We start from the raw sequence: 16,047 nt of genomic DNA, 5'->3' as shown, positions 1-16,047 counted from the left end.
CAACCCAGAGTCTTAACCACTTGAGCCGCCACCGCTTAACCACATGAAATTAATTTGATAATAGCTTTACTCGTTGTTGAACCTGATTGTTGAGGTAAAAAATTTAATTCTGCCTCATGCCCAAGCTAGCAAATTAACCCTGATAGTACAGTTCTCTTATTTGGTGAAATCGGTCCTATGATTTTTTTTTTTTCTGTCTCATTTCTGTTCTTTATGCGTGCCTGTTTTTTTTCTTTTTTTTTTTTTTCTTTTACCAACAAATACTGTACATACACAGCAAAACTCAGAATTGGCACCTAGTGTAATCAAATTTATTTAAGACTTTGTTTAAAACTGTAGGATTTCATTCAACAGTGATATTTTTTGCTGTGTAGCCTGAACAACATAAAGCAACAAAACCACAGGGTTAACATAAAACAAAGCTGTTACATGTAGACACTGTATTCAAATCTCAAAATCTCTCAAACTTTAATCAAAGCTTCTGGAAGGACATGAATTGCTGCTTTGATTAAAAGCCCTTGGCGGTCAAGGGGACGATAACACATAACCAACAAGTTCCTGGAAATATGTTGCATCTTATATTAACTTTGGTATTTGATTATGAATTATTTGGAAATGGTTTGTACCTTTAGGTACTGAGTACCTGTTGTAATGATGAAGGTGTGAATATTGGAACGTATTCCGGGACCTGTTCCGTAAAGGGTCACAGAGTAATTGGTTTGAGAGCTGAGATCTGTGACAGGGTACAAGCGAGCAGAACCCGGAAGCAACTTGATGAATTTCTTTCTAACTTCAACGATGCTGCTGTTCCTCCTGACAACCTCAATGACATTAGAAGATATTTCATTTCCTTCTGTCCTGTCTTTCCTTTCTTCCTGTTTGCTGCCAACACCCTCATTTACCTCTTCATCAATCTCCTCTATTATTCTGATCACAAAGTTTTTGAACCTTCCCTCTGGTGCCACCCAAATTATGATAAATCCCTTTGATGTCACATTCTGGATTTTAACATGATTGATGTTATCCTCTGAAAGAGGTGGAAATGTGGTATTTCTTTGGCTTGTGGCCTTATCTGTTGAAAGAGGACCTTCTGTGGACCAACCAAGTTTTGGGTCGTCTGTGGCGTTTTTACTCCGTCCAGTGACATCATGAATTGTAGTGGACTCTGGCCTCAGTCGAGGAAAAACTTTTGGCGGGAGTCTGATGTTCGAGCCAGTTTTCCTTTGCAGTGAAATATTTGGTCTTGAGTTGTGATTTATGGTGTTCTGAGGACTAGTAATTTTAGTAGAGTTGCTTTCTGTACTTAGCTTTGGGTCACCATGAAGTTTTGGCTTTAATTTAGGTTTTAGTTTGTGCCTGAAGACTGTTCCATTGTTCTTTCTCATTGTAAATTTTGTTGTAAAAGTGGGATTTTGACCAGTACTGTTGAATTTAGTGTCACCTTCTGAAGCCACACCAACAGCTGGAACAGTAAATGCTGTAGATTCTTTAGAGCCTTTTTCAGCTCGGACTTCGGTAGGTATCAGCACGCTCTGAATGGTGCTGGAGTTTAGTTTTATTTGGTCATGAAGTTTTGGTTGAAATCTGTCACTGTTGCTTTGCATAAATGTTGGACTAAGGTTTTGATTTGGAACATTTTCCTCACCACCGAAGGTCTCAGATGGCCCATTTTGGTTGTTAACTTGTTTTATAGTAGTGCTGTCCTCTCTGTTTGTGTTGCTAAGCAGATCCTGGTCTTTTGTGACCCTGGAAACATGGTGATCTCTGTTTGTGTTTCTGGACAAGTCCTGTCCTCTGTTTGTTACGCTTGGCAGAATGTTATCATTACCGATGTCTGTATTCACAGCAGCAGTTTTAGGTTCATAATAACGTTCAGCTGTGTGTCTGTCTGTTGTGAGAGTAACTGATTCCTTGGCATCTTTAACAACTTTGGCATCTGCTTCTTTCAGCCCACTGTGAATTCTGGTAAAGTTTGGTTTGATTTGGGTATGATGTTTTGGTTGAAATCTGACTATGGTTCCGTCTTTTCTTCTTAGTATATATTTTGACCTGAGGTTCTGGTTTGGGACATTTTCTCTCTGGCCTATGATTTCAGATCCAATGTTTTGATCAATAATTGTTTGCATAGTTTGCATTTTTGATATTTCAAGGTCTCTTAGTGGAACTCTGGGTAGGTTGTGGTCTCTATTTGTGACCCTTGACAGATTTTGGTATCTGGTTGTAAGTCTGTGCAGAGTGTGTTCTTTGTTTGTGTGATCAATAGTGTTTTGTGAACCTTCATTAATAGTTTGTAATGTCTGATTAGTTCCTATTGGAGGTTTCTCTGTTGACACAGTGATGGTATCAAATAAGTTTATGTCTGCATCTGTTGGCAGGCCAATTCGAGATTCCTTCTTTGGATCTTTGGCATGTTTGTGCCTTGATTCATACTTGCTATCTTTCAGCAGACTATAAACGTTGGATGTAGTTACATTTTCTTCAGTTCGAAGGTTTGTTGGAAGTCTGATTACTGTGTTATTTTTCCTTATCTGTATAAATGTTGGTCTAATCTTTAGACTTGAAACATTTTGCCTGCCTCTGAAGACTCCAGATACCCTTTGGTGACGGGGAACGATTTGCCCAGTAGTGCTGTCTCTGTTTGTGATGCTGGGTAAGATGTGATCAATGGTGCTTTCTGAACTTCCATTAACAGGCTGCATTGTGTCATCTTTTTTGGATAGAGACTTGTCTATTGACAAGGAGAGATTAAATATAGGATTTGCATCATTATCCTCTGGAAGGAAATTATTTGATTCTTTGCTTGTATTCTTGTCCAATGTAGCATCAGCTTTGGAGCCTTTGTCATTGTTAAGGTTTGGTTTTATTTTATTAATCGGTTTTGGGGGAAATCTAATGACTGTTCCATTTTTCCATTTGGGGTTTAGGACACTTTGCCTTCTGTTCATGATTACAGGTTCCCCTTTGATACTAGCAGTGATGTTGACTCTGGGCAGAAGTGGCCTGCGTAGGGGACGCCTGTGCTGAGAGGGGCTGGTACGGTTTTGGAATGGACCAATATTGGACCGACGTGGGAATGTACCCCTATGTGGTGTGTGATGGTACAGTGGTGCAGTCTTATTTACTGTCTCTTTGTGTTTTGGTAAATTGACTCCATTGGCTCTGTTCACTGTATCTTTGATGCTTTCTGGTATGTTGACTACTGAAGAATCCCTATCCTGTCCTTGGTGAGATCTGGTCAATAAGCCTTGATCACCTGGCTGTGATTCTTTGGAGGCTGTTGTCTTCATCTTTATGGTTTCTTTTCCCATTCCAAGGGGGTAAGATGCTTGAAGAGAGGATACATTTCCAGATAGAATTTTGTATTCTGGCATTTGAGAAGAGTTTGTGGAAGAAATGGATGCAGTAGACTGTCTGCTATTTATTAGTGATGTTGATGATCCGGATACTTTTGGCCTACTTGAATATCTGTATTTAAATGATGGAGGCAACTGAAGAGAGGTTTTGGTATAGGGCCTGTATCTTGATGTTGCCTGTCCACTGTTCGTATGTTGTTTCTGTATTTCAGATGGCACCAGAGTTGTTGCCAAAGGAAGAGAGGATGATGGGGTTGTCCCAGCTTCCATTTCTTCTACGCTTATCCTTTTAGGGTGCTCTGATAATGTTGCCATTTCTAGAGCCCCTTCCTCTTGCTGATGTATTACTTTATTTTCCTCTTGTCTCTCCTTAATTGGGTATTTTTCCAATCTTCCATCCTGTAACTTTGGTCCATTTCCGTCTAAGGGCCTGACCTTATCAGAGAAACCAGCCACCCTGTCTGGAATATTTGTTAAAATGTTATTTCTACTGACATGACCAACCTTGACCGTCATGTTTCTCGTCAAAGCATTTCCATTTGATCCCCTGTTAAAGGTTACCCTCTTATGTCCTATCAAAACTCTTCGAATATATTTTATACCATTTATACCATAGGCTGTGAGATTTATCTCAGTTGTAACTGTTGGTTCCACAAAATGTCTTGAAAACTCTGGGTCTTGTTCCCTTGATGAATCTATGTTCGGCTGGTACCGTGAGGAAGAACCCTTAGTTGTGTTTTTTAGTCTCAGATTAGCCAGTTTTCCACCTGATCCTCTAGTGGTTCTGGAAGCAGGATCTGGCAGTCCAGCATTTATACCTGTTCACAGTATACATGGTCACAGTTTCCATTATCATCTGTTATGTACTCTACTATAGTGTACTGTAGTCTTTGTTGCTGTTCCTAAAAACATGAATGAAGATCAAAGTGAGATCAAATTACATAGTCTGTAGTCAGTCAGTTAGAAGGAGGGAATCCCTGCTGTATGCAATGTGAGGTTTATGTTTCAGTGGTTAAGCCAGTAACTGTTGCTTTTAATTGTTTTTTGTTACCAAATAAGAATAAACTATATAAGAGAAACAAGTTTCATGTTCTTTTGGATGTCATATTTCGCCTGGATGTGAGTGTATCAGTGAGTACTGGGTCTAAATTAAGGAGTTTCCAGGTGTGAATACATTCACTCATTCATTCATTCATTCTCTACCGCTTATCCGAACTTCTCGGGTCACGGGGAGCCTGTGCCTATCTCAGGCGTCATAGGGCATCGAGGCAGGATACACCCTGGACGGAGTACCAACCCATCACAGGTCACACACACTCTCATTCACTCACACACTCACACACTATGGACAATTTTCCAGAGATGCCAATCAACCTACCATGCATGTCTTTGGACGGGGGAGGAAACCGGAGTACCCGGTGGAAACCCCCGAGGCACAAGTAGAACATGCAAACTCCACACACACAAGGCGGAGGTGTGAATCGAACCCCCAACCCTGGAGGTGTGAGGCAAACGTGCTAACCACTAAGCCACCGTGCCCCCGGTGTGAATACAATGTTAATCCAATTGTATTGTATAGTTTGAAACGGAATTTCCGTATGAAAACGGAATTTTAGAACACTATAATATTTTAACCAAAAACTAGCTGATGTTCAGGTCTATTTGAGTGTTAATGAAATGTAATGAATAATGTAATGAATATTTGATTTTGGGACAAAGAAAAACAATATGAATATTATAAAAGATATACGAAGAAAACATGGATTTCTTATTTTAGTGTGTGCCGAGTAGAACAAAACAAATAAACTGAAGGTACACAGTCCCTTGTGCATTATTCCTTCAGAACATTTATAGCGAAGCCTCTATTCACACACCAATATCTTCCTATGAAAAATTAGAAAGAGATCGGATCAGGTTCAAAACACAGAAACAGAAAAATCAGGCGAAAAGATGTTGTGTGTTAAGGTTGAGACCATCTGTTGAAATGGAAATAAAATGAGTCATCATTACACAACAGAGAGGAGGAAAATATTATCATTTCATTCAGACCAGGTCTGCTCCTGATGGGGCTACTTCAGTTTTGCAGAACCACTTGACTTGCTGGATTTCCAGAAGCTCTCTTTTCCCACTAATGGGAATTTCAGGCATTAAGAATGACCTTGCCTTCCCTGGGGGAATTTTGAGAAGCAGGATTTCTCTATCATCTAGACAAAGGTTGTGTGTGTGAGACTGTCCAAACTGGCAAGTTCCTCACATCTTCTCCTGCAGGAGACTTAATATTTGGCTTACGTTAAAAAGCCAGCTGAGAAATGATATTCCTTGATTTTTTTTAAGTAAATGATTATATTTTCATGTGAACTTAGGAATTCATTTTCTTCTTCTTCTTCTTCTTCTTCTTCTTCTTCTTCTTCTTCTTCTTCTTCTTCTTCTTCTACATTTTTTCAGCATTTCTTTAGCAAACATGACATCATTTTAAGATACAGTGACTTTTTGACATGGATATTTTTGCAAAGTAATAATAACAAAATATTAGATGATTAGCACAAGATTAGTAACATATTTTCAGCTATTTCACCTCACGACCTGCAATCTGTGGAAGTAAAATAAAATCAAGATTAGCTTGAAATCCTCGGACTGCTGACCGCGACGCTGTTTCAGAGAAAAATAGACGAAACCACCAGAACATAGAATAATCCCATAAGAAACTGTAATGTTTTACCTTAGACATGTGCTTTAATTTTCCCCTTTGGTACTCACCAGGAGTTGCTTGCACGTTTGCCGGCAGGCTCTGAGTGTCATCTTTTACTGCAACCAGAGAAATGTCATACAAACGACCAGGCTCCAGTCCATCGATTTGGGCAGAGTCTCTCCCAGGTGGAAGCCTCATCTCTTGACTTTTTTTGCCAGATCCATCTGTCTGATTAGGTGAAATAGAGAGGAGGTATCTGTCAATTTCTCCCTGCGCTTCCTCCCATTGGACGATGACAGAAGTTGTGCTTGTCTTGACGACTTGAAGATTTTTGGGGCCAGAGATAACTGAAAATGACATTAAAATCATTGTTATCATTAAATAACCTTGGAGGTGTCAGAGTCAGAGAGACGCAGTTCTGTTGGACAGTCTGAAATTTTAGTCTTATTTGTCTCATTAGGTTTAATGATGTACCACCTCACTGGCCACTAATAAACATGTGTGCACCTGTACATTCATGCAATCAGGCAATTCTGTAGCAATGCATACTGAAATATGGACAAATTTAAGATCTTCTGTTCACATCGAACATCAGAATATAAAGAAAAAGTGACAGACTGATGGTCATGAGGCTGGTTTGAGTTGTGAAGATTTTACATTTACATGTATGTAAATAAATGGCCAAAATAAAGACATCAAGTGAGTAGCAGATCTACAGAAGGAAAAACCTCCTTAGTGAGAGACTGGTTTGAGCTGTCAGGAATAAGGCTACAGTAACAGCACAGAAAATCTCAGCATCTCAGAATGAACAACATGTAAAAAAAGGTGATGACACAAGCAAACCGTTCAGACTCACATGTTTGGAATGTTGTCATGCTCTTGGAACCCATCTTGCCATCTTTCTCTCCAACGATGGTCACAGTGTACCGCTGCCCAGGAGCCAGGCCCACCTGATTGTAGGAAATTAATCTGCCATTCACCGTGGCTGTGATATTCTGATCGCTTTCTTTCTGCAAAGCATAGATTACTAAATTGAGCATGTTGGTAGTCCATAAGGGTGAATCCTTTACAGTTCTGCTGTTACACCAACGGAATGGGTTACATATCCTTAATTATACTATAAACCCAAAATTACACCATTTACATTTATAGCATTATTACACTTTTCCACAGTTGAGTACTTGAGGGCCTTGCTTAAGGGCCCAGCCTTGGCAACTTGGTGGTGTTTTGATGTGAACTCACAACCTGTAGTCCAACATCTTATCCATTGATCTACCATTGCTATTAAAACCATTTAAGAACATTTTCCCAAAGTGTGTATCAAGTACCAAGACTAAATGTTAAACCCTTGACTGCTTCTAGATATTAAGAAGAAAATGGTTAGTTCCACACATTAATACATATTGTACACACTTAAACAATGGGTCCCTCTTTATGGTCTCCAATCAGCTATCAAGTCAGCCTCCAGTTTAGATGTAATGAAAGCCTACAGTAACACCAGTGCTTTGAGGAACAGATTGAAGACTCCTTTTGTAGAGGAACTCTTAAAGGTAATAAGTGGACTATGAAGTATTTCCTGATCTTAATTGGCTAAAAGATGGAAGTTAGCTGATGTGAGACAACCTTTCCTCAGAATTAGGGAGAGATGTACTTTTATAGAAAGAAGCCATTTTAAAGTTATTACAGACAAATCACTAAAAATGCTAAAATTGTTAGACATGAACGGAAGTAAGCTGTAAAATAACTAAATTCCTATCAAGATGCTAATTTTGGCAGCAAGCTAATATTAGAGTAGAGATAAAAAATAATACAGTGTTATATGTTAGAACTTTATTGACTAAATACATTACATTTTAATTGTGAACATTTGTTTTATATTTACATAAATCTATATAAATATACCTGTTTTAATATAGTAATATTTAATGTGATGCGGTTATATTTGCATTAATATGGTGATTGGCCGCTTGCAACCCGATGTAATAAGACAATCTGCCCACCAGGTGGCATCTTTTTCAGTCCTGCGATATTAAGGGACTGACATTCTGGGATTCTGTCTTTGTTTTGCATCACAAATGTCATTTCTGGACCATCCGGGGATTCACTCTATCACATAAAGCAGCTATGCGCTTACAGACTCACGGCACATGGAAGCTTTCTGTGACTGAAAGATGGGAAGGGATGTGGTTTATGGATATCAAGTGATTTCCTAATTAGCTGTCTAAGTAGATTTTGTAACGCCAGGAGATGCATAACAGTTATTCTATTAGGAAACCTGGATGACTGGATCGAAAAGAATGAAGTGATAAATTGTCATCATTCGCTGTAACACTAGCTCGCTGCTCTGATCTCAAAAACATCTCTTTCAGCAGAGTGAGGAAAGATATCCGTCTGTATTTATTGCATTTATGCATCGGAAAGCTCGCTCGCCAGCACTTTAAAAAGCTATAAATTTGTTCTCTGGCATAATTCTTAAGTGCTGGTCCTGGTTTTGAAATAAATGCAAGCAGACCCATGTGTTCACCTTGAGGCACTCCAGAAAGTCTCCAGAAAATCCCAAACACAGCTCTAGACCACACGCTTCCTCACTGTTTGTCAGCAAATAGAAGGAAGGTCCTTCAATCGATCTCTTTTTAATCTATTTGAGTTTGCCCCTCCATCTCCCTCTCTTTCTCTTCCGTTCGCACATCCCAGCTGTTGGCCTATGATGTCATTTCCCTGGCTAGGGTGATGTTTCTGATGATGTTTACTCCTCCCTTAGCAACAAGTGTCCTACATCTGTATCTGTTCCTCTTTGCACTAAACACTTACTCATTTCTCTCTCTCTCTCTCTCTCTCTCTCTCTCTCTCTCTCTCTCTCTCTCTCTCTCTCTCTCTCTCTCCATCACCCGTTTGCATTGTTTGCTGTAAACTCTTTCTCACACCCACCGACTCATGTTGAGGGAAAAATGTGCTCTTTCTGATTTTGGTGACTCTCCTCCGTTCCTGAATGCGTCTCTTGTTGTGATTTTATTGCTGATGTGATTCCCAAACTTCCCTAAAGTGCAGTAAATTCTCTCTTTCTTTCTCTTTGTGCTTTTAAATCGATTCCTCAGCTGCACTGGAGTCTTGTCCAAAGCCTGATAACCCTTACCTTCTGCCTTTTAACGACAATGTATTGTATTGTTTTAACGACAATATTTCTCTGCAGTAGCAGCAGATGAGTGTTGGGTCAGTTTATCCTTCAAACCCTGGACACATTTTGTTTAGGGAAGAGAGCATCAAATTAATACACACTGAATTCCTTTCAATCAGTTTAACAAATCAGAATTGTGAGCTACAAGCAGAAATAATTCTCCTTCAAACCTCATACGCATCACACAACAATGACCTTCTGTGCTGGATCAAGTGCTATTCTGTGCATAACTGACTGATGTGTGACGAAACCGTTTAAATAAACCAGATATTAATGTGATCATCTCATTTTTGTTTTCTTTTTAAACGATCGCTTGCTTTATTCTCTTTATTATGTTTCCTTCATCAGTCTTCAGTTTTCTCTGACTGTTTTCAGGTTGAATGCGGTGTTGTAGATTCTATTAAAAACCTCCATCTCAGACGCTTAAACTCAAGAAGAATCTGGCAACCTCAGAGGTGTGAACTCTGATTTTAATCATTTGATTATGGAGCACAGAAAAGCAGCTGCATAACCTGCCCTGAATACCAGGAACTCGCCTGACATAAATACTGAGGTAAAGTTTGGACTCTGAGTCTGGATCCTTCTCCAGGTCGTCCTGTCGCTTAGTGTTCACAGCCTGTTGATGTGGCTGGATTAAGAGTGGAAGTTTAGAGAGCCTTCTTCTCTGTACATCATACCTCACAGAGATTACAGCTTCACCATGTGGAGCCGCATTACTTATCCTGCTTCGGATTAGTCGGTCTGACTTACACATTTCATGGCGTGAGGACTGAGAACACATGCTGATGGAATGATGGATTAAATAAAAATGCCTCATAACATGGTGGCTTAGTTACAGACGTCTGTGAAGATAACAGAGCTCCAGACTGTCAAATGGAATCAACCAACATTTAAGGGTCCGTTTTCCTTCATTTGTGAGCCGATTAAATAATATTAATCAGAACTGCAAGTTCCTGGACATGCGATGTACACCTGACTACATTAATTTATTTATGATTAATAATTATACAGTGCTTGTGTTTATCTCAGGATTGTCATTAGGAGATTTTTATAATCCAACCATTTTTAACTATTAAAAGTTATGGAAACTGGTTATACATTCATAATACACTTATAATTATATATGAGTGTACTCTCCTTTGAGAGCAAAATGAGATAAACTTAAGGTTTCTAAAGTTTTTCTTTGGTTCTTCCTTTAGAGGGAATCGTCACGATTCAGTGTAGGACATTTAGATTGAATTTCTCCGCTTTAGGTGGTTAAGAATCCTTAATTATTCAACACACCCAGCTTATAAAAAGGGTTCTATTTCAAAATGAGCAATAATCTGGGTTTTGTACTGCACACTTCTGTGGAGGTTCTTTATGTGTTTGTTGGATTAATCGATTTCTGAGGAGAAAACTCTTTCTAAATGGAATCTTTAAGGGCTGCTCCAGAAAACTGAAGATTCTCTTCAACTAAACAGAATCCTTTTTTATTAAATAAAAATGACATGTTTTTTTTCTCAATAAATGTTTTTCTAGCATTATGAGAATTGCCTTTAGTAGTGTTGAGCTCATTAGCTGATAGATAGATAGATAGATAGATAGATAGATAGATAGATAGATAGATAGATAGATAGATAGATAGATAGATAGATAGATAGATAGATAGATAGATAGATAGATCCCGGAGACAAAACTGATTATTTAAAAGTTCAGCTTGTAAAGATTTCAGACCATCACCATCACTGGTTCCAGCACCAACACTGGCTCCATGTCAATAAAAAGGTCCAATAGTTTCCACATCGCTTTCCTGACAACAGCTACTAAAGGCTTTTAACTCCTGCATTCTTCTGCTTCTCATTTCCTCTCTTTGCTTCATTTCTTATACAACAAATGAAGAATTCCATAACAGTTTGTGTGCATGGTGGTGTAATCTGTAAAGCTTGTTTGCCAAACAGATGTTGTGGGAGGTCGAAGTGTTTAACGTTACTGCGGTTCTCCTGACACATGACTGACATGAAGAACATCTCATGGGTTCTGGACCGAATTTATCGGAGGATATCATCAATTCTAAGCACTCTCCATCAGTGCTAATGTGACATGGCCCATGGTCAGCATTGCTAATAAATTCTGAATTTCTTCCCCTTCATCACCAAACGTCATCATGAATGGAGGCTCTGGGAACATGTTTCATCCCTGTGAGTTATAGCGTCCTGTGCGGGTAAATAAAAAGTGAAAGGCTAAGCTGTGTCGGCTCCAAACCAAATGAGGATCGGCTTATGGTTGGAATAAACGTTCGTGTGATTAAATACTTCACTGGTATTGGTGGTCTGGAGGCACTAAATCAACTCTCCTGCTTGCTCTGATATGAAAAAGGAGATGATGGTTTTTTTTCCACTGCTGCATTCTTCCTTTACAGGCAAATAAATGTGTGCTTTCTTCTAATCTCTACTCCAGAATAGATTATTTTCCTAATATGTTTTGCCGTATTTTTAAATATATGATTACATATTTTTGTGATTAACTTCACTCCTGAATTCTCCATTCTGATTGGACAAAAGATAAAAATCACATCTTCCATCATCTTCAGGACAGGTGAAGGACCCACTGATTAGCGCTGCCATAAGTGACAACAGGAACTAGACAAACAGATGGGGATGTGTTGTTAAGGGATAATAATCAACTTCAGGGTGGTAAAAGGGATTCCCTCAAACCACCTAAATATTTTACAACAATATTTCTGAGCTCTGTGACTTTGATAAAGCTTTATTTTAGTAGTCCAACGTGTTGCAATGTGGACATTTCATTAAAGTGATGAATGAACTGGAGCTCTTGATGTGGTATTGATCACGAAACAGATTGTTTGGCCTGAACCTCTAAACAATGTGAATGAAATGTTAACACTAGCACGACATGTCACGAGCTAACAGTCTGGTCACATGACACGATTTTGACTGTCTAAACATTTTTATTAGCTAAATAATGTCTTGTTTTCCTTCATATTATCTTTCTGATTATTTTTATTTTTGTTTAATTTCAAGAATAAATGAATTTAATGAATCATTCGTCACTATGTCTTAACTTCCTTCGTTGTGAGAATGGTGCTATATAAACCTAAATTTTAATTGTTGTTGTTGCTGCTGTGATATCAATCATAAAAACTTACATATCCAGCTGTTCTCAATCTGAACAAACCCATGTTAGTCTGAGTCTGAGACCGTTCCGCTCGTAAATCTGCATGTTAGACCGAGGGGAATTCTTCCTTTCATTTTGATTCGTGCCAACTCAGAAGTGTGTTGTAAAAATGGTGCCGTGACCCAGAGCCCTCCCCACTGGGATACCATCTGTGCAGCAGCACTTTATACACTCAGACAAACAAGGGTACGGCGCGTGAAATGGAAAGTTGTGGAGGACGACGTCAGAAAATTCACACCCTGATCTGTGTAATGCATTCACTCCAGTATACAATATACAAATTGTATACTTTAAATTAGGGGAAGGCTGAATTCTGTTCTATGTTGTTATTTGCTCAAGTGAATTGTGTTAGATACAGGATCAAGATGCCAACATTATAGACTTCAGGAACTTACCCAGAAGACATTGCTTCAGCTCTGGTTTCTTTTTAAGATGTCAGATGATGATGTTTTTTTTTTAATATGAACTGAAGATATTTTGTGTTAGTTAATAAAGAGTATAAAGAAAACTTTAACTCTCTCATTTGCTGCATTTTTCTTGATATGCTTATGAGATCGTAAACCGTATGTTGTAGAAATTTTATTAAAATACTCAACAAATTCTGCTAGTTTTGGAGCAAGGTTGCGGGTGGAGAATGTGAAGACTGTAAGTGGTGGAGTTTTTATATATTTTTGTCTTTTGTACAGCATTTAAAATGACCTGGCAACCTAATAATGAACCGCAACTTCTGATCTGTCTTAAATGATGGATTACTGAATAATGTGGATCAGCTGAGGCTGTTTTTATAATGCTTAAAAATCTGCAGTGGTTTGATTACTTATTTCATCAAGTACTCTTGATATTATTCATCTTTTGAAATTGTAAGTTAACACACTTTATTCACACAGTCAGGTGCAGTACGCTGCATGTGGTTCAGATCAGTGGTTTTTAAACGAAAGGTCATGTGACGGGAAACAGTTTGTGGTAAACCAGAAATATGTGAGCCAATGCTGGGAAGAGAAGAAGGTTTAACAAGGTTCATGAAGGATACATGTATTTTTTTTTAAATATTGATGTGTATTTGCATATAATGGTTATAAGAGACAAACAAAATGCCAAAAACCCCAAACGTTATTATACTTCCATCGTCATAGACCGATTTCTTTTCCTCCATGCAGAACTTTCACAGCCACAAACCAACCTTGATATTATACAATCAGGTGGACCAAAACCATAGCTGTGTGATGTGAGTGAGTTCTGGACAGTAGTTTATAAAAATACAAACATTTGTTAATTACCTCACTTGTGAAGGTGATATGGTATGTGTTGTACTGCACTATAGGTGGAGTCCAGAAGAGTGTAACTGAAGATTCTGTGATGTTTCTGGCACCAAAGTGAGACACAGCAATCAGGGCTTGAAAGATAGTAAAACAGAAAAAGAAAGAATATCATCAAAGATTAAGATCATCTAAGGTGTTAAACTATAGTTATCATACCTTAATTATGCTGGGTAGATATTTTGTAGCTTGCTGTAAAAACATTTTAATAGATTTTTTTATAATCCTGGAATCAGACACTTTTGTTGTGTTGGACGACTTTTTGTGGCAAATGGCAGGATTAGAACCCTGCAGACCCATTCGCACCTCATTGCACTTTAGTGCTATCAACCCCAGTGTAACACGCAACACATCGTTTCTGGTCTTGGTCTATCTGCAGCAACAGCTTCCAGGTACAGTATGTATATTTCCTTTTCTTATTCTCAGATCTCTGATTATGCTTCTGTTCTTGGTCTTGTCTTACCTCATGCATTTGGTTTTATTTTCCGTCCTACTGTGTCTCCCTTAGCCACAATTATTGATCTTTTGCGAGTGTCAACTTTGCCTTTATCTTGCACTGTCCTGGTCCCATCTCAGCCCCTGACAATAAATTCTTCTTTATGCCACAAAGAGTTGAGATTTGGACCTCTATAAGTTCATCCTTGGTCTTTTATAAGTTCCAGACCCTTCTACATCCCAGACATCGAGCTTAAATCCCATTCCTTCCCTAAAATCAAACTTTTCCTCAGCATTAAATTCAGAATGTAGACCATATACAACATGCAGCCCAGACTCTACACTTTCCCCATTCAGACATTATGCCTTCCTTTACATCAAGCTCAGATTCTGCTTCTTCTGCAACAACAGGCCCTGTTCTTCACCAATGCCATGGTCCTTTTCCAGTATCAGAGACAGGTCCTGCTCTTTGCCCTGCATCATAATCAAAAAATACTTCCTATTGTTTTCCTGTTATGTACTTAAAGGTGGGGTCTCCGATATTTGAGAAAGGCTTCAGAAAACTGCGTTGGGCCACCAAACAAAACAAAACTCAAAACAAACATGCAGCCAATGAGCAGAAAGGGGCGGGTCTTGTCAATATGGGCGGAGAGAATGTTCAGTGTGCATGTGTGCATGTGCGCATATTTACAGATTGGAGTTTCCAGAGTCAATAACTCCTGAGCTAAACGCTGTTACTACACAAATAACACCTCTTTTCTATCGTAGTAATGTAGAGAGGCAGCTACAACTGCAATTTGTGTAGTAACAGAGTTTAGCTGAGGAGTTATTGACTCTGGAAACTCCAACCTGTGAATATGTGGCCAACTTCCTGCTCCTTCAGTTCTCTCCAGCGCTGGAAAGCTGATCCTATATTAACACGTTCTACTTCTTGCCTTATCGTAAGCCTTTCTTCTCTTTCTTTCTTTGTTTTTATCCTCCATGTCAATGTTAAAACCGCTTTCTGCTAATGTCACACACACCCACTGTACACTGTCTCTGCCCATATTGAAAAGACACACCCTTTTCTGCTCATTGGCTACATGTTTGTTTTGATTTTTTTTTTTAGTTTGTCATCCCGACTCAGTTTTCTGAAGCATTTCTGAAATATCGGAGACCCCACCTTTAAGGTATCACACGTTCTTTGCATCCTGCACTGGGCTCAGGACCTAACCCTGCCCCTGAACCAATTCTAAACCTAAACCATAAGCTTCCACTCTGACAGTCTGGCTCTATTCCTCCCCCAGTGTCAATGGTGGTCTCTTTATCAATTTTATTTGTCTATTTAACAGGTTTTATAGATTTGTTACCAGTAGTTCATAGTTACAGTTTTACAGTTCTCCTAAATCTCTATTCTGTTTCTTAAGTAGTGTATTAAATAAATGATTAAACAGAATGTAACTGCTTAAATGTAAATGTAACTAGTGGAGGATAAATCAACTTACCTGTCGTGCAGTCGGGTCCTGTAAATTCATCCTTACACTCACTACAGTCCGGCTCGGCAAAACCAGGATTGCACACACACTTGCCGTTGACACATCTTCCTCTGTTGCTGCAGTTATTTGGGCAGGACTTGGTAGAGCAGTCTGGCCCAGTGAAGCCAACTTCACACACACATTGTCCATTCACACATCTGCCCTTGTTGTTGCAGTTTCCAGGGCAGGACTTTTCAGAACAATCCGGACCTGTGAATCCGGTATCACACACACACTTCCCGTTCACACATCTGCCCTTGTTGTTGCAGTTTCCAGGGCAGGACCTTTCAGAACAATCCGGACCTGTGAATCCGGTATCACACACACACTTCCCGTTCACACATCTGCCTTTGTTGTTGCAGTTTCCGGGGCAGGACTTTTCAGAACA

General features: G+C 39.0%; 1 protein-coding gene across 3 annotated transcripts in view; it reads right to left on the bottom strand.

Annotated features, from left to right (window-relative positions):
- The window catches only part of LOC113656494 (tenascin), a 31,605-nt gene that overhangs the window by 9,697 nt on the left and 5,861 nt on the right, over nucleotides 1-16,047 (bottom strand). For 2 of the 3 annotated variants that reach the window (XM_047819901.1, XM_047819900.1), the window contains exons 3-7: nucleotides 15,630-16,047; nucleotides 13,672-13,787; nucleotides 6,899-7,052; nucleotides 6,111-6,389; nucleotides 644-3,814 (exon numbers count right to left, since the gene is read on the bottom strand). The exon at nucleotides 15,630-16,047 is cut by the window's right edge and continues 944 nt beyond it. In XM_047819901.1, coding sequence (XP_047675857.1) covers nucleotides 644-3,814; nucleotides 6,111-6,389; nucleotides 6,899-7,052; nucleotides 13,672-13,787; nucleotides 15,630-16,047 — 4,138 coding nt within the window. The remainder of the gene's footprint in view (nucleotides 1-643; nucleotides 3,815-6,110; nucleotides 6,390-6,898; nucleotides 7,053-13,671; nucleotides 13,788-15,629) is intronic. The other variant, XM_047819902.1, reaches the window with a different exon arrangement.

Source organism: Tachysurus fulvidraco, chromosome 10, assembly GCF_022655615.1.
Source record: "Tachysurus fulvidraco isolate hzauxx_2018 chromosome 10, HZAU_PFXX_2.0, whole genome shotgun sequence".
NCBI lineage: Eukaryota > Metazoa > Chordata > Actinopteri > Siluriformes > Bagridae > Tachysurus > Tachysurus fulvidraco.
The sequence above is the reverse complement of the archived record's forward strand: the minus strand, read 5'-3'. Positions and strand labels throughout refer to the sequence as shown.